Source organism: Schistocerca cancellata, chromosome 9 (genome assembly GCF_023864275.1).
Source record: "Schistocerca cancellata isolate TAMUIC-IGC-003103 chromosome 9, iqSchCanc2.1, whole genome shotgun sequence".
Lineage (NCBI taxonomy): Eukaryota > Metazoa > Arthropoda > Insecta > Orthoptera > Acrididae > Schistocerca > Schistocerca cancellata.
Window position 1 is genome coordinate 287,757,022 of NC_064634.1, and position 24,438 is coordinate 287,781,459.

Here is a 24,438-nt window from a genome sequence, read left to right on the forward strand (position 1 = left end):
ATAACAGCACTAAACATCAAATAATGCTGAATGTGGGGCAGTTTTGTTTTGCAGCCTTCCTACTCAATGCTTTAATCCCCTTCTCTAAAATGAACTGATGTATAAGACAAGTGCTTCCAGAATATACAACATGTGAAGCAAAAGTGGCCAACATAACAGCATTTAAAAACACAAATACTTCAGTCTATTTGATGCTTCTGCATCAATGATAGTTGGTCAACTGATTCAAAGGATTGTTTAGGAGAAGAACCTAGTAGGAGATTGCATCACTAATACCCCCATTGAAAGTAATGAGAACATCAGACACTTCAGTGGTTAGTAAAGAAAGGAATAGACAGGAACTGTAAAATTACAAGAAAGAAGATTCTACAAAGTAATGGAAGAAAGTGCTTTTTGGAGTATCATTTTTCTTCATTAAAATGTAATTATTTGTATGTACAAGTTTATCTAAAGCCCACCTAACATGCATGCCTGGTCACTTCAGCAGAACAATGCTGTGTTGAACTTCAGAAGAACTCAAGAAACTGAAGACTGGGACACACAACTAAGATTTTACAATCCAATTATCATCATCTCTAGAGAAGTAACACAACTGAATAACATACAAAGTCATATAAAACAAAGTGATATACACAGTATATAATTTTATTCATTCATCTGTTTTTACTCCATACGTATCTCGTCAGTACTTAATGTAGAACCAAAATCAGAGTTTTCAGATATTTAAGAGATTGGATTCTTTTGTTGCTACCCAAGATTATTTCTGTATCATTAAAGCTCTCTTCATTATATGTGTGAAAATATAATTCACACATTATTTGCAATACTTTACCGTAGTGATGAAACACCGAGTTGCAGGCAGGCACACAAAATGGAAAGACTTTTACACACTGAGCTTTTGGTCAAAACCTTCTTTAAAAAAAGCACACACACACACACACACACACACACACACACACACACACACACACACACAAAAGTATTCATAAGCAAGCATACCTCACACACATGATCACTATCTCCATCTTCTCCACCCAGAATGCAGCTATTGTGTTGAATAAATGCTGCATTGTGGAATGGGGCACTGAAGGGGCAAGGATAGCAGGGTACGGGTGGCGGAGAGAGGAGTGCTCTCTGGCAGACTTGATGACTAGAGGACTATATGATGGCAGAACAAGGCTGCCGGACACAGCTTCAGCTTCTGGAAAGCTGTGAGGGAAAAGGGGGGAGGGGGGGGGAGGAGCAGAAAAGAAGAGGAGCAGAGAACAGAAAAGGGTTGATGAGTGTGAAGGGCTGATGAGTGCACTTGCCGAGAGGGGTGCACAATGAGGGTGAGGAGACAAGAATCAAGGGGAAGTGACTGGATAGATGGAGCGGAAACTGCTGGGTGGAGGTTGACGCTAGGATAGTTTTGAGAGCACAGAATGTGTTTTAAGGCTAACTCCCATCTGCCCAGTTCAGAAACAATGGTGATGGAGGGGAGGCTCCAGATGGCCCACATTGTCAAGCAGCATGTTCACCTGCATGTTGTGCTGTAGGGCAGTCTGCTTTGCTCTCAGCCACAGTTTGGCAGTGGCCATTCATCCTGGTGGACAATTGGTCGGTACTCATACCAATATAAAGAGCTGTGCAATGATTTCAGCATAGCTGGTATATGGCATTCCTGCCTCTGATGTGACAGGATAAGCTTGTGAGAAGACTGGAATAGGAAATGCTCCATAACATGTTAGTCCATCCTCCTGTCACTCCCAATCCCAGCCCCTTGCCACAGGAATCATATTCCTGTGGACAACCCAGGCACTAGACCTGCCCAATCCACCAAGTCACAGTCCCGTCACAGGTTTATCCATTAGAGGCTAGGCCACCAATGGGAGCAGCCACATCATATGCTAGCTCTGCTGCAGTCATTGCACAGCTTGTTATATTTACATGACGACCAACCAGATGTCCTCAGGATGAAAGACCTTCGCCACCAAGCTGTGGCCAAGAGCAGAGTAGACCACCCTGTGGCGCAACATGTAGCTGATCATGACATGCTTGATTTCAACGATTGCTTCACAACCCGGGTCATATGGATCCTCCCCTCCACCACCAGCTTTTCTGACCTGTGCAGATGGGAGTTATCCCTGTAACACATTCACTGGTCCCAAAATTATCCTGATCTCAACCTAAGGCAACCTACTGTGCCCACACACTCCCTCCACCCAACAGCTTCTGTCCCCTCAGTATTATCACCTCCTCCCACTTCACATCCCCTCACCCTCCTTGTTCACTGCTCTCTGTCAATGCATCCACCAGTCTTCTTCCCTTCACTGCTCCTTTCCTTTTCTGCTCCCCGTCTCCCCTCCCCTCCCTCCCCCAAAGCCTCCCCATGCAGTGCCCGACAGCATTATCCTGTTGTTGTTGTATAGTTCGTGCATGTTCCACCAGATAGTGCCAACTTCTCTGCAACCCCCCGTCCCTCCTATCCATACCCTGCACATTGCCAAAGCCTGTTTTCAGTTGCTACTTCTTCTAAAATACTAAGCAAGAAATTAATATTTTGAAAGCAAAAGCAGTATCATTTCAACTTTGAGGATATGCTTTAATCAAACAATGGAAAATTCAGGATGGAATGTAACAATATTACAAGAAGGAAAGTTGCTACTCACCATACAGTGAAGATGCCGAGTCCGAGTCACAGATAGGCACAACAAAAGGGGCGCAAGCGTGCGCCTTCGTCAAGTGTGTGTGTGTGTGTGTGTGTGTGTGTGTGTGTGTGTGTGTGTGTGTGTTTTATGGAGAGTAGGAACTTACCTTCTCATAATATTGTTACATTCCATTGAGGATATACTTTCATACACATTATGAACTACAACATATAATGAATACAGAACACACAAAATGAGCAACTATTGGATAGAAAAATAAAAAAGGTAGTAATAATAATAATGATGATGATGAATCATGAGGGGAGGATGTGTGTTAAAATATCACTGTAATACAAGTTTCTAAAATTAGCAAGTACACAAATTAGCATTCACCTTTGGAGTTTCCTTCGTGCTGAAGGCAGGTCACCGGGGCGTTCCTTGAAGATGAAGTGGCGTATGCCAAGCACATAACTTTCAACATATGATGACCAGTCAATCTGCTGCACATCAAATGGAAATATCTTTCGGTCCTCAGCACTTAAAACACTAAAAAGCTGACGAACATTATCGTCCTTGAACTGCCACTGCTGGGTTGAGAAGTATTCTAAGCAACATGCTGCCTTGTCTAGCTTTTCTTGGGTTCGTACCATTCTGAAAAGAGGAAGATCTGAAATTTGTACCATGCACTGCTAATCACAAAGTACAGACCAATAGATACTGTACTACGAAACATTCGACAACATAGTTTGATGTATATAGCTTACCACTAACTACATGATTATAGCAAATACTCTGAGGAAAGGCATCCAGTCACAATCCACCAAATCCAATGAACACCAAACAACATTTTCTATTAATGTATGACTAACTACAGCAGATGCACAAAGAATTAAAATAAAAGTATGAATGATTTTATTTTTATGGTGGATACAAGTTTATTAACCTATTCCCAAACATGGCGATGTTGAGCCAGAATAAAAATATTCTAAATGAGCTAACACAGCATGTGGTCAGTCAGTTCAGTTATGCATATGATCAGTTTGACTGGGGAGGGGGAAGGGGAGATGCATTGGATGGTTAGAAAATGTATCAAAACAGAGGGTGGATAAGGGGAGGGGCAGAGGGAACAGGGGAAAGTAGATGAGGTACCGACGGAAGGGAGACAGGAGGGACTGACAAAACAGGGGGAGGGGAGGGAAGAGTACACAAGTGACAGACAGGAGGACCAATGCCGCGGCGGCCGACGGGAGGTGGGGTGTTTAGAGTGAGGACTGACCTCACATGAAGAGAGGGAAGAGAGTAAAGAGGGAACCAACAGGTGGATGGATAATGTAAGGAAGGGAGCAAGATGTGGAGTGATGGAGTAAACAGGTCTTCCAGAATTTGGACATACCTCCATTTTGATGTAAATTCCTTTATCAGGCTATATGGATTCATTTATTCTTTTACTGTACACACATATATTCACAAAGTACATGGTTGTTGATAAAACAATGAAATGATAATTAAATCGACACCCTAGCTGCAAACAGGCATTGATATACTTCATTGGGGACATGTTGAAGATGTGTGCCCTGACCAGGATTCGAACCTGGGATCTCCTGCTTACATGGCACACGCTCTATCCATCTGAGCCACCGAGGGCACAGAGGATAGTGCGCCTGCAGGGCCTTATCCCTTGCACGCTCCCCATGAGACTCACATTCCCAATATGTCCACACCACTACATTCGTAGTGCGCCTAATATATGTTTGCCCATCATACTCATTACTCGTGGCAGATTAATCTACCAAGTACCGTATGAGTCTGAGCATAGCATGTGCGTTCGCACAAGAAGGTTAATGGCTGGGAAGCCATATTTTAACTATATAGGAAGGTAGAATCGGAAGTATATCAACGCCTGTTTGCAGCTAGGGTGTCCACTTAATTATCATTTCATTCTAACCAAAGCTACACAGTCATCAATGGTAACTGTTCTTTCCGGAACAGATACTACCTTCCTTTATAGTTATTACAACACTTGTTAAGCTGTAAAATATAAAACTTGGGAGACAGCTTTTTCTTTTTAAAGGAAACATATGACAAGTACAGCTAATAAGTTAATTATTCAATCAGACCAACTTTAATGGCAGTTGGTAGTGTTTCACACAAATGCACGAGTGCAATGCATCCTAAATTTTTCAACTTTCACACCATGAAAGCACATGCTGCAGAAGTCAAACACTTATATCTACATCTACAATTTTAAAATTGTGTTCTGCTTTTCTCCTTGTATGCAGTTTGTAAAAGCTGTACATTTTTACTTGAATATGCATGTCGTTTCTGAAAGTATTTGTATGGAGTGTAGCCATGTATGGAAGTGAAACATGGACGATAAATAGTTTGAACAAGAAGAGAACAAAAGCTTTTGAAATGTGGTGCTACAGAATAATGCTGAAGATTAGATGGGTAGACTAATGAGGAGGTATTGAATAGAATTGGGGAGAAGAGGACTTTGTGGCACAACTTGACTAGAAGAAGGGATCGGTTGGTAGGACGTGTTCTGAGACATCGAGGGATCACCAATTTAGTATTGCAGGGCAGCGTGGAAAGTAAAAATCGTAGAGGGAGATCAAGAGATGAATACACTAAACAGATTCAGAAGGATGTAGGTTGCAGTAGGTATTAGGAGATGAAGAAGCTTGCACAGGATAGAGTAGCATGGAGAGCTGCATCAAACCAGTCTCTGGACTGAAGACCACAACAACAACATGCGTGTATCTGTATTTAGCTGTCAGCTTTTGAGTTACTTTACTAAAATTCAGCCTGACACTTAAAATGAAAAAGCCAATAGGTGAGAGTTAAATAACTAACAGATGAGAGTTAAATTTTTTCAAAATTAAAATCGCATGAACTGACATGACATAGAGGGCTATTACAAATGATTGAAGCGATTTCATAAATTCACTGTAGCTCCATTCATTGACATATGGTCACGACACACTACAGATATGTAAAAAAACTCTCAAAGTTTTGTTCGGCTGAAGCCGCACTTCAGGTTTCTGCCGCCAGAGCGCTCGAGAGCACAGTGAGACAAAGTGGCGACAGGAGCCGAGAAAGTGTATGTCATGCTTGAAATGCACTCACATCAGTCAGACATAACAGTGCAATGACACTTCAGGACGAAGTTCAACAAAGATCCACCAACTGCTAACTCCATTCGGCGATGGTATGCGCAGTTTAAAGCTTCTGGATGCCTCTGTAAGGGGAAATCAACGGGTCGGCCTGCAGTGAGCGAAGAAACGGTTGAACGCGTGCGGGCAAGTTTCACGTGTAGCCCGCGGAAGTCGACAAATAAAGCAAACAGGGAGCTAAACGTACCACAGCCGACAGTTTGGAAAATCTTACGGAAAAGGCTAAAGCAGAAGCCTTACTGTTTACAATTGCTACAAGCCCTGACACCCGATGACAAAGTCAAACGCTTTGAATTTTCGGCGCGGTTGCAACAGCTCATGGAAGAAGATGCGTTCAGTGTGAAACTTGTTTTCAGTGATGAAGCAACATTTTTTCTTAATGGTGAAGTGAACAGACACAATGTGCGAATCTGGGCGGTAGAGAATCCTCACGCATTATTGCAGCAAATTCGCAGTTCACCAAAAGTTAACGTGTTTTGTGCAATCTCACGGTTTAAAGTTTATGGCCTCCTTTTTCTTCTGTGAAAAAAACGTTACAGGACACGTGTGTCTGGACATGCTGGAAAATTGGCTCATGCCACAACTGGAGACCGATAGCGCCGACTTCATCTTTCAACAGGATGGTGCTCCACCGCACTTCCATCATGATGTTCGGCATTTCTTAAACAGGAGATTGGAAAACCGATGGATCGGTCGTGGTGGAGATCACGATCAGCAATTCATGTCATGGCCTCCACGCTCTCCCGACTTAACCCCATGTGATTTCTTTCTGTGGGGTTATGTGAAAGATTCAGTGTTTAAACCTCCTCTACCAAGAAACGTGCCAGAACTGCGAGCTCGCATCAACAATGCTTTCGGACTCATTGATGGGGACATGCTGCGCCGAGTGTGGGAGGAACTTGATTGTCGGCTTGATGTCTGCTGAATCACTAAAGGGGCACAAATCGAACATTTGTGAATGCCTAAAAAAACTTTTTGAGTTTTTGTATGTGTGTGCAAAGCATTGTGAAAATATCTCAAATAATAGTTATTGTAGAGCTGTGAAATCGCTTCAATCATTTGTAATAACCCTGTACAAATAAAAATTCATTCTCAAAAGGAAGGAAACTCAGTTTAATGTTCCTGCATAGGAGTCACAATAGCTTCTGGTGATAGGATGCAACAGAAATGCTGTACAAGTAGTAACCTATTGAAGCAGAACTCTGTACTTTGTATTAACTTAAAATACTTTCATTAGAGTATTCTTTTCTAAATAAAATCAACAAAATTTTAAATTTAATAACAAGAAAACTTACAATGGCTTCTTTCCAGATATCCGTCTAGCAAAATCCATGGCATATGCAGGTAACACATGAAGTGTCCAACGAAAAATGGCATTAACAACACGATGCGTATGGCAGGTGCCATCTGGATACCACAAGACATCATTGACAGGATGTGAACGCATGTACAGGAAGCACAAGTCAACAAAGTGTTTCCATGTAATTGGCCGTTTCTGCCCAGTGCAGCAGTTGTATACAGCAATGCCATCAGGCCTGAAAAATTATAGTTGAACATCGTTACATTTCAACTCTTCAAATGTTACAGCTACTTCCACATGTACGCCTACAAAAATCATGTTCTAAGATGAGGTTTACATACATCTGGCTCAGTGATCTCCAGTTTGAAACATTTGTGTGTCACTTACATTTCTTTTTGACAAAAGTCTATAATATAACAGAATATAATCAGAATTTTTGAAAATTTTGAAGTTGTGAAATGAATAGACTTTAATAAAGCAAAGGAGAACTACTTTTACCTTACAGATGCTGTCCTCCATGCTGCGCATATCATCAAATTAATAACAACATCCACAGGTACCAAGTCAGCAACTTTGTCATTGGAACACATCATTGTGCGGAAGAAACCTTTACCAGCAGCAGCTATTAATCCTGTAGGTCCATTCAAGTTATCCACCCATCCTGCTAGCGGCTCACGCAGAGCTGACAGCACTATGAAAAATACGAAAAAATTTGTCTCATATCATTCATGAACTGACTGCTACTGAATATGTTTGCCACTGCTATAATTAATATGAAACAAAAACTCTAATTTACTGAAAACTACAGTAAATTCTGATTAATGTTTCTTACTCTTTGGAGGATATTTTGAACATGTGACATGAACAATTGTACCATCTCTCATGATTAAAATGCACTTTTAGATCAGTATAAACAAATGGTCATTCACTAATTCTTGAACTAACTGGAAACCTACAGATGATACACCCGAATTTAGTATATGAATGACAAAAAAGAGAAAGGGTAAGTAATTCCTATAAATGACCAAGATTTCCCACAAACCAGAATTATTACTTTGCCAGTATAGGTAAGAATTGCTTCTTGCCCACAATATGCATATCGTTCAAAGTTTACAAAAAGTAATTCTGAAAATCCACAGTGTCTCAGTAATGTTCAAAATGTCACCATGAGTGATGGATAGTCTCCTGCTGAAGACAACAATTTTCAAAAATGTCTTTTTTGCTAAGCCAAATAACTTTGTTGTGTTATTTTGGTGCTTAGGCAATCATTCCAACACACACCAATAATCACTGCAAACCAGTACACAACATGACCAATTTTCAAGTCCCCACTCTTGACAATAATATAAAGATGGGCCCATTTATTATAGAGCCAGAAATAACAAAAATTTTTGGAGGATTGCGACATTTCATATAGAACCCCCCCCCCCCCCACCCCACACACACACACACACACACACACACACACACACACACACACACACACACACAAACCTTTTCTTTTTTATTACATCTGTCATACTTCATTATTAATCAACAGGAGATGCCTTAATCAGGTTATTAAAGAATTCTGTAAGACAGCTTGTTGGTAGAATATTCTATTTATTGCCTTGAACAAGAGGCACATGCAACTCAGTTCAGTGAAAGTTGTCTGCGTGGCTTTAGGGTGGGGGCCTGTCCGAAGGCACGAGAATAAACAACTATACTGCAGCATGACACAGTCAATGAAATAGTCACAAAAATGCTAACACCTCTTAAACTGTTAATAAAAGTGACTAACTGTTATACATATGACACTCAGTGAAACTATTTGTTTATTTGCAATGTGATATAAATATATTATCAATAACAAAAACAGCTGATGTTAGTAACAGGAATCAATTGTCTACAAACATATATTATGTTAAATGAACTTTTTTCCCCTTTATTTCTTTTTCTTTTTTAGTTATGAAGTACTAAAAAGGTCAGCTAAGACGGACAGTAGTTGCTCAAACATAACCCTGACAACTCGCCCATGCTAGGTCAAGCTTTATGCAGTATTTTTTGCTGTGGTACTAACAAGTGCTGAAGTTAGTTACAAGTAACCTATTGACATATGGTCTCAATGAAATGTTTATTAACATTAATTTTGATAATTATGTTTTTAGGCAGAATGTTACCACCATTGTTTAAACTTAATGAAGATTTGCACAAGATGGAGCATAATTAAATGCAATTTTCACTAATCAATTTATTTCATTTGTGCCTCCCCAATCCGTAGCTAAAAGTCTCCGATTTGATTATTTGTCATGGGAAATACTACCTCCAAAAGCAACAAAACTGGTACTGTGTCTTTGTTAGTAACTCAAGAATAAAGATCTTGCCAGTTTTTTCTTTAAATCTACTTCTCCCTGTACTGTTAAATCACCCAAAGAAGGTTGTATAATGTCATGAGTACAGATTTAACTAGGAGGAGGCTACAACATAAAGAAAGGCACATGTTGTTCAAAGATTACTTCGGTCCAGGTTTACCAAATGATTCTTGCTTGTTACACATTACTGTGGTGGGAAAGAGGAGACTGGTGCAACTGTAGAAACATCACAGAGAGATAACAGTTTTATGGTAATGAGGGCACTGTGTGGAGTTCATGTTGGATGGGAGTACATAGCCTGTTGGTATTGGAGAAATGGTCTTACTGTCCAGAGGTAAGGAGATGAGGGTCTGTAAGAACATGCATAGCTTATCAAATGCGTAGTTGGTCCATACATCCTCTTTGTGAAGACATTGAAGCATACTGCTTCCTTGATAGAAGAATTACTTTTAAATGAAGATATCCAGTACACAAAATGATCAATGAGAACTCTGGTTATAAACCCTAAGAAGCACACTGACCCTGGTTTACATAGAGACACTACATTGCAAAATTCATTTATTGCAGCCACCAGTGCCAAAATAGTTTTGCAAATGGCTGTCTACAGAATTACATCAGTGTACACTTCAGTTCCAGCATTTTATGAGAGCCTAAGCACCATAGTCCTACAAGAAATGATGATTTGGCAGTTAAATTAGTAGTGGCAGAGTTCATTCTTGCCTACATGAGATCGGTACAAAACAGAAAGAATGAAAATGTTTGGATTCTTGACTGGATGAAGATAAGACATCAGTTCTGGTGTTCATAAACCTTGTTGAAACAAACTGTTGTGCAGGACCCTTTAAGCTACATCAACCGCCTAAGAATGATGTCACAAGAACTCATCAGTCTTCTTAACAGAGTTCAAAATGCACTCACAAATTAAAATACTGAATGTGAGAATCATTATCTTCGGAACTGAAACTGCAGATCACATTGCATTTATTTTGGCAAGTGTCTATTCTCATTTGCCTCTTAGAATATCCATATCACACTGCAAACTCCACAGTCTGTAAGTTCGTTCCAGATACTTGTGATGCTTCCTAGTTATAATGTATTTTTCCAATTTTTGCACATGAAAGTTTTTTACTTCATAACATATTAAATTCTGGACTTTCACCATTAACTCCACATTTTATTCTTTGGCTAACTTCTGTATTTGCAAAGCTGGCTATTTGGTCAGTATCTTCAGTGGTTTCATACTGATGTAAGAGCACTTTCTACAGACAGGGATCTTTATTAATGTTGGGTGGCTTCTTATTTCTTCCTGAATCTATTTTGGTCAATAAATATGACACTGACAATCCACCAACATTCGTATCACTAAGAACTGTCTCAACTGCAATACTGCATCACACTTTCTTCTTGTAATACTTACTTTACTTTACTTTTTTGTGTCCAGAGATTTGTTTCAAAGCTTTTCAGCCCAATGTCGGGCCAAGTCCAGTGTTTCTCTCTTCTCAAGCCATAGTTCGTCAAGGGTACACCTTGTGGGGCAGATGGAACACTGTATTTCTGGTCTTATTGCCCCTTGTTTCTTGTAATAAATATCATTAATGTCCCACAAACCCCTATGCATACCGTGACTACCCAGAAGCCAACTACGTTCTGTTTCCCTCTTCATGCTGCATTTCTTAAATCGGTGCCAAACCAAAAATCACATACAGCTGACAGCTGTGTGTTCTAAAAGTTGGAAAGTTCTAACTTTCAAAACTGCGCACTGTGCATTCACAGTGGCTAACAGTACCATTTTGAAACTTAGTTTAGTAATGTAGTGTCTCCATGTAAAAGGACCTTAGAGGTGCAATGGTGGCTGCTGTCAAGGACTCTTCCAAATCTATGCAAAGTACTTTCCAGGAAATGGACTGACTTAACAGAGCTCTCATATCAGCTCACAGAGAGCATGCCTTGTCACTACTAAGCATGTTAGTTTTGTTGTTGCATAAGAGATTTTCTAGTTTTGCTTTTGCAATATACATTCTCATTTTGAGAAATTCCCTGATTAGTTGTTCAGGACACTGTTTTACTTCAAACTTCTTGTGTTTAAGAGTTACATTGATCCTTAACGCTCTTAACATCCTGTAAAAGCAATGTGCTCTTGTTTTTTGATTATGCTCAACTTTCAAACACTGGTGCAAAAACAGTTTTCATAATCTGCATATTCTTGTAATATCACAAATATTTTACTCTTAAGTCTAGATGCTAAATAATGAACATAAACATATCATGTGTGGTTTGGTGGGTAAGTAAGTAAGCAAGCAAGCACCTGACTACAAATCAAAAGATCTGGGTTTAATCTGCAGGCAATTTTAGCTTTTTTCTGTTGCTTATTGTTTATTTCACCTCTAGCTGTAATTCAGTAATGTGAAAACTGTCAGGTTATGTCATGACTCAGAGTGAACACTGAATTGTACATTCCCCTATGACTACTTACGTAAGTCAGTTCAAAGATCAAAAGAATGTAAAGGGCATACAATCCCTAATGCCATGCCCAGCACAGCACTTTGGTACTGAAAGCAACCTTTGAGTCTAAGACTCCTTTACCTTAACCCTTTCATACAGGATGGCACATACTAGTTCCTTCCTCCTTTTACAGTGTGTCCCTCTGCTGGAGCACAGGAAACTCTGTGGCTGTGGTAATTCAACATATCCACACCACAGATGGCAGTTAAAGACAGACTGATGTACCCCTGTGTTGTTTATTATGTCATTAAAGTTTGCAAGTCCTACTTATGTGAAAGGACACTTGGGGATTTTGAGTGTCATAATCCATTTCCACAAATGCTCCTAAGTAATTCACCTGAACAGATATGATGATTATATCCTGACAGGGCCCAAAGTCACACTCATGTTTTGCACATAAATATATGTACGACAATGCACGACCTTGTTTTTAGTTGTTTTGGTAAAATTCTCCCTAAATTTGAAATCTTTTGGTATGGCATTTCATAGTTTTTCTTTAAAATGCTTATAATCATGTAAAATATTGTTTAACAATTTTAAGTTTATATGTACAGCATTTTTTATAAGACCGACTACTTATTATTCCTAGTTTCATAATTTTAAATTGCAGGGTTGTACTATAATTCAGAGTCTCTGTTCACAGACGAGATAGAAAACCAATGGGTTATAAACGTAAAATCCAAATCCAAGAAGCATACCAATTTAAACTAAACCATACAGAATAGTGACATTGTACACTGCACACTGGTCTGACTGATTGCCGTTTCATCCCTGACCACTTAATGGAAAGTACAGAAATGACAGGTAGTTAAAACAATGTTCTTTTGACTCAGAACTTCCTTCATGCAACATCCGAACTACTACTACTACTACTACTACTACTACTACTAGACTGAGTGGACCTCAGTATAATGAAAAATCCATATTTTCACTAGAAATCTACACCAAACCCTCTGTGGGTGTTCAACAACACAACAGATGCAACACAAGGTGTGTATAATATAAAACAAACTCTATGAAGCATTTTTGTAATTTGTTTACTTCACAAAACTTGCGTATACTGATGCTACAATGGTGTAGGGAAAATTTCAAACGAGGATGTAGCAGAATTCTCTATTAACCAACAAAATTTATGGAAAAAATTTCTAAATTTGCAATCTCTAAAAAATCACCCTGTTAAGGTGAATTGTTACTTGCTTGATATCAGAAAAAGAGAAGGACAAAATTTGGTTTTGAAAAAACTCAACTTTATACACGTTTATGCCTTACAATAATTTCATGGCAAAATGTAGAGGGTATTGACTTGTGGGCCATATTTCATGTGCTAACATACAAAGAGAGGATAGAAAGCTGTGAGAAAGCCAAATACACATACAAAACAAATAAATGGTGCTGTCACCCAAGAACATAATCAATGGTTAATATTAGAATACAGCTGGGCTGAAATCATTTTGCAATATCAAATTTTAAAGAAATATGTCATGCCGAAACTTATTTATAGAGAACAGAAATGAACTCACCAATGGAAGGTCTAACTATGGCCACAGGAAGATTCCCACATTCTGTAAGTAACATACTTTCTGCAAGAGCCTTTGTAAAAGTGTATGTGTTTGGACGGTTGCCTATCAGTCTGAAAAATTGGAAAAAAAGCCATATTGTAAAAGATGTCACTGCATGTTCATATTAACTACACAACAGTTAAGAAAGTCTATCTGATGTACTGACAAAGACCACTCCTTTTACAGATTGTACCTTGTATCATTAAGAAATTTTTGCTCTTCTGTGCTATTAAGTGAATAGCCTGGCCTTTGCTATTGAGATGCTGGTGCTGAAAAAGATTCTAAACATGAAGATATCAATACAAATAAGGAAAATTGTGGAACTGTCGTATCTCACAGCACTTTCCTCCTAGGTTTTCTTGCTTCTGTTTTATGATATAGAAAAAAATATTACACCACTGCCTCAGATACATCGGAGAGAAGTCAACAACTCTTCCGTATTTAGTATGCCTGCTTTTACGAAGAATCCTATTGGATGTTTTCACATTTTTGTGGCCTCTGTAGAGTGATTAATGAAATTCAAGGACACTAGTTTTCCCCCCCTCAATACTGAATGCCGCTTGGTGCCACGCTGCTGGTCTGCACCTGAGCTGCTACAATGCCATTTACCTATCCCTGTTTGCAGTGTCTGTAATATGGTTGGTCTCTTTACATAAGATGAGGACTTTGATGTGGAACAATCAGCAGTATTACCAATAACAGTGATGCAGTCAGCCACTTGTTTGATGCTGCATTTCTGTGAAAATACTGCTAATTTCTTATGCAGCATTCAGTTTGGGCTTTTCAATGCATGTGATTTCTAATGTTTTGAATGAGCCCTTTTTAGGGTACTTTTTCTGTAATACCGGGTTGTGGAATAACAGAGCAGAAATAATTTATGGGAAAGAACTCCATCCTGGAAAGCACAGATTGGAAAAAAATTAAGATACCAGTACTTTTAGATCCTTTAACCAACAGTTAAAAAACATCACAAACAGCAAATATACGAGCTCATTTTACTGCAAGAAACTGAATAGGTATTTCCACAGATGTGTTATATATAAGAAACCATCATTTGGAAGTCACACAAACTGATCAGATACTTTATACCACATACACACAAAAACAAAGTTTCAGTTCTTCTTCTTCTTCTTCTTCTTCTTCTTCTTCTTCTTCAGTCCAGAGACTGTTTTGCTGCAACTCTCCATGGTACTCTATCCTGTGAAAGCTGCTTTATCTCTGAGTAACTACTGCAACCTACATCCTTCTGAATCTGCTTAGTGTATTCATCTCTTGGTTTCCCTCTACGATTTTTACCCTCCACCCTTCCCTCCAGTACTAAATTGATGATCGCTTTATAACTCAGAATATGTCCTAACAACCAATCTCTTCTCCTAGTCAAATTTTGTCATTAGTTCCTCTTCTCCCCAATCTATTCAGTACCTCCTCATTAATTATGTGATCTATTCATCTAATGTTCAGCACTCTTCTGTAGCACCACATTTCAAAATTTCTATTCTCTTCTTGTCTAAACTATTTATTGTCCATGTTTCACTTCCAGAAATGGCTACACTCCATACAAATACTTTTAGAAAAGACTTCCTTCCTGACACTAAAATCTATACTCGACATAAAGAAATTTCTGTTCCTCAGAAATGTTTTCCTTGCCATAGCCACTCTACATTTTATATCCTCTCTGTTTTGACCATCATCAGTTATTTTTCTCCCCAAATAACAAAACTCCTCTACTACTGTAAGTGTCACAGTCCCTAATCTAATTCCCTCAGCTTCACTCAATTTAATTCAATCACATTCCATTATCCTCATTTTGCTTTTGTTGATGTTCATCTTATATCCTCCTCTCAAGACACTGTCCATTCCATTCAACTGCTCTTTCAGGTGCTTTGCTGTCTGACAGAATTACAATGTCATCAGCAAACCTCAGTTTTTATTTCTTCTCCATAGATTTTAATTCCTACTCCAAATTTTTCTTTTTGTTTCCTTTACTGCTTGCTCAGTATACAGATTGAATAACATCTGGGATAGTCTACAACCCTGTATCACTCCCTTTTCAACTATTGCTTCCCTTTCATGCCCCTCAAGTCTTACAACTGCCATCTGGTTTCCATACAAATTGTAAATAGCCTTTTGCTCCCTGCATTTTACCCCTGCCATTTTCAGAATTTTAAAGAGAATATTCCAGTCAAGATTGTCAAAAGCTTTCTCTGTGTCTACAATGCCAGAAATGTAGGTTTGCCTTTCCTCATCCCATCTTCTAAGATAAGTCGTACGGTCAGTATTGCCTCACGTGTTTCAACATTTCTACAGAATTCAAACTTATCTTCCCCAAGTTCGGCTCCTACCAGTTTTTCCATTTGTCTGTAAAGAATTTGTGTTAGTATTTTGCAACCGTGACTTATGAAAATGATAGTTCAGTAATTCTCACACGTCAGCACCTGATTTCTTTAGGACTAGAATTATTATATTCTTCTTGAAGTCTGAAGGTATTTTGCCTGTTCCTTGCTCACCACATGGTAGAGTTTTGTCATGGTTGGCTCTTCCAAGAATATCAGTAGTTCTAATGGAATGTTGTCGATTCGTGGGGCCTTATTTCGACTTGGATCTTTCAGAGCTCTGTCCAAATTTTCATGCAGTATCGTATTTTCCATTTCATCTTCATCTACGTCCTCTTCCATTTCCATAATATTGCTCTCAAGTACGTCTCCCTTGCATAGACCCTCCACATACTCCTTCCACCTTTCTGCTTTCCCTTCTTTGCTTAGAACTGGGTTTCCATCTGTGCTCTTGATATTCATACAAGTGGTTCCCTTTTCTGCAAAGGTCTCTCTAATTTTCCTGTAGACAGTATCTATCTTACCCCTAGTGATACATGCCTCTACATCCTTACATTTGTCCTCTAGCCATCCCTGCTTAGCCATTTTGCAGTTCCTGTCGATCCCCTTTCTGATACATTTGTATTCCTTTTGCCTGCTTCATTTACTGCATTTTTATATTTTCTCCTTTCATCAATTAAACCCAGTATTTCTTCTGTTACCCAAGGATTTCTACTAGCCCTCATCTTTTTACCTACTTGATCCTCTGTTGCCTTCACTATTTCATCTCCCAAAGCTACCCATTCTTCTTTTACTGTACTACTTTCTCCTGTTCTTGTCAATCATTCCCTAATGAAACAAACTCTCTACCACCTCTGGTTCTTTCAGTTTATCAAGGTCCCATCTCCTTAAATTAGTACCTTTTTGCAGTTGATTTAGTTTTAATCTACAGTTCATAACCAATAAATTGTGGTCAGAGTCCACATCTGCTCCTGGAAATGTCTTACAGTTTAAAACCTGGTTCCTGAACCTCTGTCTTACCATTATACAATCTATCTGAAACCTCCCAATGTCTCCAGGCCTCTTCCATGTATAAAACCTTCTTTCATGATTCTCAAATCAAGTGTTAGCTATGATTAGGTTATGCTCTGTGCAAAATTCTAGCAGTCGGCTTCCCCTATCATACCTGGCCCGATTGCTGAGTGGTCAGTGTGATGGATTGCCGTCCTACGGGCCCGGGTTGGATTCCCGGCTGGGTCAGGGATTTTCTCCGCTCAGGGACTGGGTGTTGTGTTGTCTTCATCATCATTTCATCCCCATCCAGCACGCAGGTCGCCCTTTGTGGCATTGAATGTAATAAGACCTGCACCAATGTGGCCGGACCTGCCCCGTAAGGGGCCTCCCGGCCAATGACGCCAATCACTCATTTCCATTCCCCTATCATTCCTTACCCCCCAGTTAATATTCATCTACTACTTTTACTTCTCTTCCTTTTTATACACCAGTCCCCTGTGACTATCAAATTTTTGTCTCCCTTAACTATCTGAATAATTTCTTTTATCACATCATACGTTTCTTCAATCTCTCCATCATCTGCGGAGCTTGTTGGCACATAAACTTCTACCTGTGGTAGGTGTGGGCTTTGTGTCTATCATGGCTACAATAATGCATTCACTATGCTGAATACTATATTTCCATAATATATCTAGAGATATAAAAGCACAGAACAACTTGATAACACCTTTTGAGGTACCTTTGTAATCAGTCAATGAGTCAAGATATATTTCATGAAACATTGGAATATACTCACCATAATGATGACCTGGTGAGTTGCAGACAGGCACATAGAAAAGATTCTTACACATTATAGCTTTAGGCCAAAGCCTAAAGCAGCTTTGACTGGTTGGAGCTACCAGTGGTAGCAGACATGTGCATGTTTGTGTGAATGTGTGTGTGTTTTCTTTGCTGAAGAAGGCTCTGGCCAAGCTATAATATGTAAAAGTCTTTTTTGTTGTGTCTGTGTGCAACTCAGTGGGTCATCTTTACAGAGAGTAGCTATCTATCCTTTTCCTAATATTGTTGATATTCCAACCTGGATTTTCCATTGTTAGATTAGAATGTACAGTAGTAATACTCATTTATAAATGTGGAGATATGCAAGTTACCTCTAATTATAATCCTATTCCTCTCCTTTCTGAACCGTCAAATTTTTTGAGAAGCTAACTTACAACAGCTCACTTTGACTTCTGTTGAGAGTTTTCTACAAAGAAAGCAATTTATGATCTAATGAACACTACACTGTGTTGTTTGCTGATAATACAAGTTTAGTGATAAAGACCCAACCATATCCATACCAGGCACTGCCTGAAGAACATTTGAATAGCCATACAACTGGTTTGCAGTAAACTACTGAACTCTTGACCTTACAAAAACCATGTACACAATTTCAGACAAACAAAAAATGGATTGCAGGTAGCAAAAATAGACATCAATGGGCACACACTAAATGACAATGTGTGTAAAATTCCTTAATATCCTAATGTATAACAAACTGAGGCAATACCAGGCTGAAGTTTAGTTCGACTTGTTTTGTATTTACAAAAGGTTTCTAGTTGTGTAGACCTACAAATGGTTTTACTGCACTTCTTTCACTCAAAACTCCTATAGCACAATCTTCTGGGCCAATGCACCTGATGTCAAGAAAGTATTTATTCTACAGAACTAAGGAAGTTCACAATGGACAATCTGCAGAAACTTGGCACACTTACGTCAATACCTTCACTTTCTAATTGCATATTTTGAAAATAATGTGGGTGAATTTATAATCAACTGTAAAATTCACAATCAACAGCTATGAAGAAAACAAAATTCCATACGGATTATGCATACCTGTATAGCGCCTAGAAAAAGACTCATATTTGGTACTGAATTTTGCAACATACTGCTGACAAACATCTGATAGGAGATTGAAAATTCCAGGTGTTGGGTGGAGGGGGGGGGGGAGGAGGAGGAGGAGGAAAGAGAGTAGAAGAGTACCTTATTGTACGAAGACATAACTGTCTGGCCAGTGTGAACCTACAGGAGACAAAAGTCTTAGTACTGCCTATAGAAACACTTAGAGCATAAAATATGAATACTAACTTACACATCACTTACTTTTCTCCTATAACATGATCCCCCCCCCAAATTTCTCTTTTTTTATTGCAAGCACTTATATTTGAGTTGATATGTAAAGTAATTTTCTGTTCTTATATCCCATCCTTATTTACCTTACATTTCTGGAAATGTCACATAATTTTACATTATTGCGAAAGGTTTTCTTTAAGCCTGCAAAATGTCAGAACATATTTGGTTTCTTTTTTTGTGCATCTTCTTTTTGTTGTTATGTGTATGGTCAGAACTATTTCTAGCCTTTCTTTACATTTACTGAAGCAGTTGGTCTAAATAGCTTACTAGGATAAGAAGTGTGAGATAACAGATGTATCACATCATATCTTTAACTTTTGTCTGCTTGTATTAACTTGGGAAATATGAAGATAAAGCTTTTCTGAAAATTTCACAGCACGTCATGATTACAGCAGGGACTTATAAGAGTTGGAGGTGATCCTGTAGCTCACATATTGTATAATGGAAACAACACTGCTGCTAGTGTTTTTGGAATGTCATAAATAGCTTCCAAATAAGAAAGGATAATTTCATTAATGACTTCATAATAAACCACAAAGCCAGTATAGAATGCCAACAGCATGTACTCTTACATCACCTCAAATGGTAGAAATGAAATAAAAAGCATAATAGATACATCATTTCTGATACACATTGACCATTCAAGAAGTTGCGAGACTTATTTTATTTCTGGTGTCAGCAAAGTAACTATGGTGGCAGCTTGAAATAACAACTGCAAACAACAAATGGGCATTCAACCAATCAGTTGGAAAAGACAGAGTTAAGTTGCACAATATGTCAAACATTGTTGTCTTACAAATTGCAACATCTCTAAATCGAGTGTTCAAGGCATCCAGAGTGATTTCAAGGACAGAAAAGTGTGTGCAAAGTTTTTTTTTTCTCTGATACACTTGACTCCCAAACAAAAATAGTGACATGTGGACTCTTGCCATGACTTGATAAAAATTTGAAATGTGGACAATTGCTTTTTGGAAAAAAAAAGCATAAAGGGGAAAGAGTCTTGGTGTTACAAATAAGGACCTGCAACAAACTGGTAAGCTGCAGAAATTAATGCTTTGATGACATACCTGACATTCAAGCCAATGCGGTGTGCAAACTGGACAACATCCAAAAGAATACTTTTCTGATGGTTTCATATGGTTGTAAGAATGATGTTTGTGTGGTTCTCAAGAAGAATGGGGGGGGGGGGGGGGGGGGGGGTGGACGATGATGACTATATAGAACACCTGAAGCATTAAAACCACAATCCTATTTTTTCTCTGTTTTTTATCAAACAATTTTGAAGCTTTTTGAACTGATGGGATATATTTCCACTGCAATTAACAGTATATTAATGTCAGGAAGTTTTTCAGACACACTGGAAATAACCTAGGTAACTCCAGTTTTCAAGAAAGATTAGGGTTGGTCAGTTGGGGCGGGGGAGGGGGGGGGGGGGGGGGGGAAGAAACCTGACAACGTCATCATTCCTTCCATCCAGGAATGGTGCATAGAAAGAGAAGAGACATCCATGAATGTTTTCTAATCTAGTCATCAGCTTCATAACAGTGACACAGAGAAGTAGAAATCATCATGGAAATCTTTTGTGGTGTCAATTACAAAAGTAAGACGAAGGGGATAGGGAAGTCAGCAGGAGAGCATCCCCAGGGCTCTGCATCAGGGAATGTCCCATCTGCAGCTGCCCACACCACACCTGATCCCTTACAGCCAAGAGCATTCAAAAGAGTATGATACCCAGAACAGAAAATTGGGTGTGGCAGAAAGGAGACTGACTGATTCTAAAAGTGATTAAAACAGAGTAAAAGAGGGTTGAAAGAGCAGCCTGGTCAAAGAGGTAGAATCGGGGATTGTTCAAACCTAGTACACAGTGGGAGACGCCCCATCCCCAATTGTCCTGGCCCTGCTCCAGAGGGACACTGAAATCTTAAACCAGTTCCGTGGAAAACTGTAAGCCAGTTCAACAATCCACGAATCATCCAATAATAATACATCTGCCAATATTAGAGGCAATGAATCTGGAAGTGCATACTTAGCACAGAGGACCAAAAGGAGGAGGAATCCCACCAAGATATAAGTAACTGTTTGTAAGACTCCACAACCACAATGTGGGTGTGACGTGTTACACGAAAGGAAACTATCGGTTAACCTGGTAACATCGATGTGGAGACAACATAGGACTACGGATTTCTTCTGGTGGAAATGGAAGGAAGCATATCATGCTGCAGTAGTCTCCTTGATTGTGTGGTGATTATTACGTGGGTCAATAGCCTATCAGACGTCGTTCCATTTCCTAGAGAGAACTTTGATGCCATGGCTAATAACGAGATATAATTTTTTTCTTTTCTTTTACTACCTTGTACTCCATGGACATATTGCCGATAACGTAGAATGTTTTTCATTTGGTTATACAGTGTAGAACATGAAGTGTGTGTGACTACGTTTGCTGTGCTATTTTCTGTACGAGTTCCTTATGTAGACTTGGATTTTGTTTCTGGGGATCTTTCAAATAGTTTTATTAAATGTATTGTGTAAAACAGAAAGCAATAGGCAGAAGTGTTTTAAGAACTGTGGAGCAAGAGAGGTATCGGCAGTTGTCGGGTCGAGCAGTGTGGAACAGACCAGAGGGTTGGTGTGAAAGCAAGTACTGACTACTGTGTGTAGCAATGGTGTGTGTTTAATGCAATATTAATACCTGACGTTTTTGTGTTAGGCCAGTTTGGAATTTAACTTTATCATGGATATTCTAAAAGGACATTGTATTACGCAAACGCTGTTGGTATTTGCAGAATGATGCCTATGGTGGTGACAAGGCACTTGTGAACAGACAGTATTGTCATCGTTTTAGAACTGAACTGCATTACATAAACTGAATTTAATATTGCTCATTTTCTTGACTACGATATATGGTGTGTGCTAAAACACTAACTGCCAATGTGGAAACTGAACTGTGTTGCTACGTAAGTGACTGTATTCGCAGGAATAGTATTATCGTGAACCATGAATATTAATAGTAAATGGACTGTCTAGCTTCACAATTGGTGAAGTATAGCAAGTGGAACGTTAATTTAAACACGTCATGTGGACCGTGCCAAACTGTCGTGTGTGAAAGTTGCAGTTGCATTAATACAACCTTCAGGTGCTGCATAAGCAGTTACTTTCTTCTGGCCTACGACAAATGGATGCTACGCCACTTATTACCACTGACAGACCAAAAAAGATGTAAGGAAAGAGGACAGTTTAATGCCAAGGACACGACTGGATAAACTTCATTCATATCAGCAACTTCAAACTGCTTCTACCGCCATCGCCACCTCACGCAGGCGCAGAACAGCTAACACCTAAAAACATTCCACTCTTCAAGAAACACAATTGTAACCAATTTTATTCCTTTATGCTTCATAATAGACCATCTCTTTATATTTCTCTCTATAAATAAAAGTAGTGTATTGTAAAGACTGTTCACCTTCAGTGATTGCTGACCCCACCCCTAACAGTAGTTATTGCCATCATTTATTTGTTTCTGTTCTTCATAGTATTTGCATTAGTCGCTGCATGCGTTGTATGCGTCTTTTGGAAGGGCCTGCTTTGATGTGTATCTGCAGTAATTTACACAGGAGAATTTATGTGTTGCACTGCAAAACGTGGCTAAACGTGTGATTTGAAGCATCTGCCATTGACATTATTTACACCAACCAATTACAAAGAACTAGCTTATTCACCATTGATTCAACTTGGCATATTGGAGGGAATTTTGAATCTGACAGTTGTTAAAGTACGCAATCTTTGTTTACATGCCACTTAATGTCATATTCCCATTCATTCATGTTTAGGTGCAAATTTATCTGGGTTAGTTACTTTTAAGCAAAATTACAGTACACTGTGTCATTAATTATAAAATTAGCTTCAGATTGTTTTACTATTTTCCACTATCAAAGGATTTTATTATCGGGAGTTTAACAGGATTCGGAAACTCCTCATATAGAGGTGTGCTTTTGACATTTCCGGAAGTAAAACACGTTCGTGGGGTTTACACAATATTAATTTTCTTCCTGCAGTTTTTCTTTAAACATTTTCTGATTACAAATTCACAGTCACAGTAAATCTCCAGGAACTGTTTTCTTCACAGAACACATCTCATCTGCACCCTCAAATCCACACCTGGTGTCAGCAAAGCAAACAGGCAAACAGAGAGCAAGTAGGTGCTCCTCTAGCCAAACAATTGGCCAGTTCCTCCCCAGGATACCCACATGACTTGAGACCCAGAGAAAGACAACTGAGCAGGCAGTATAATGAAGGCCAGTGAGAAGATCACGAATAGCAGAGACTGAAAGGTGGCAAGAATAGCAACGGTCAATAGACTGGAGATTGCCCACTGAGTCAGCACATATTAAAAAATGGTCAGGGGAAGTCTGTTTACTAAAATGTAGATGCTGTTAGCAGCTGTCAGCTCTGCTGTAAGTACAATGCCATAGTTTTATGGCCTTTGATTTAAAAGATGGGACCATACTGGAACTCTAAGAAATGGACCTAACAGATACCTAGACTTTAGGACCTGGAAGACATCGGCCCTAATCTGTGGCCTAGGAACCATTCAAGAATGAGTGTGTGAGAAAACATGGTGAGCACAATTCAGGAAGGGGAGATGGAGATCTTGGCAGAGGGAAGGGAGGCACATTCCAACTGCTAGTTTCACCGGAGGTATCAGGAAAATGCCCCTCATGTATAGAGAGAATGGGAAACATTGTATGATCAGAGAATTGTTGAATTTAGATTGTATACAAGACCAAGAGCTTGTACTGTTGAATCTGAAGGGGCTGGATCCCCACTTCAACAAGAACACTGTCTACAGGACTAGTCTGAGCGGCTCCAATGGCCAGATGCACTCTTGATGGGGGACAGGGCCTAACAGTTTTCACACTGAAGGTGCCACCAAGTCATAAACATGGGAATTATAGTCCAGTCAGGATGAAACCAGGACCTGGTAAGTACAGATAAGAGTAGCACGATCTGCACCTCAAGCTGGGTGAGCGGTGAGCAAAGATATGGAGAGCAGCTTCTGCACGAAGGTGGCCTTCAGGTAATGAATGTGGGCATCATTTTACCAAAAAGGAGGCCAGAGAAATGGGACTGTGCTACAATATTCAGGTACTGCATACCTAACTAGAGTTCCTGGTCAAGATGGACCATGGTACGATGGCAGAAATGCATGGCATGTGTTTTTGTAGGAGAGAACTGGAAACTGTGTGGAAGAGTGCATGCAGAGGCCTGCCAAATGGTACCTTAGGTCTGGCATTCAGCACAGACCTGAGAGTGGGGGCTGTACCAAATGCAAAACTCATCGACATGCAACCCAGTGGTGACCAGCATCCCAATAGAGGTCACTAACCCATAATGGCGATGAGGAAGACAGAGGCCTGTGGCACGACTT

At 39.4% G+C, this 24,438-nt stretch overlaps 1 protein-coding gene across 3 annotated transcripts in view; it reads right to left on the bottom strand.

The window, feature by feature from the left end:
* The window catches only part of LOC126100227 (putative fatty acyl-CoA reductase CG5065), a 505,281-nt gene that overhangs the window by 2,616 nt on the left and 478,227 nt on the right, over positions 1–24,438 (bottom strand). For all 3 annotated transcript variants that reach the window (XM_049910804.1, XM_049910802.1, XM_049910803.1), the window contains 4 exons: positions 13,477–13,586; positions 7,602–7,794; positions 7,099–7,338; positions 3,024–3,281 (listed from right to left, as the gene is read on the bottom strand). In XM_049910804.1, coding sequence (XP_049766761.1) covers positions 3,024–3,281; positions 7,099–7,338; positions 7,602–7,794; positions 13,477–13,586 — 801 coding nt within the window. The remainder of the gene's footprint in view (positions 1–3,023; positions 3,282–7,098; positions 7,339–7,601; positions 7,795–13,476; positions 13,587–24,438) is intronic.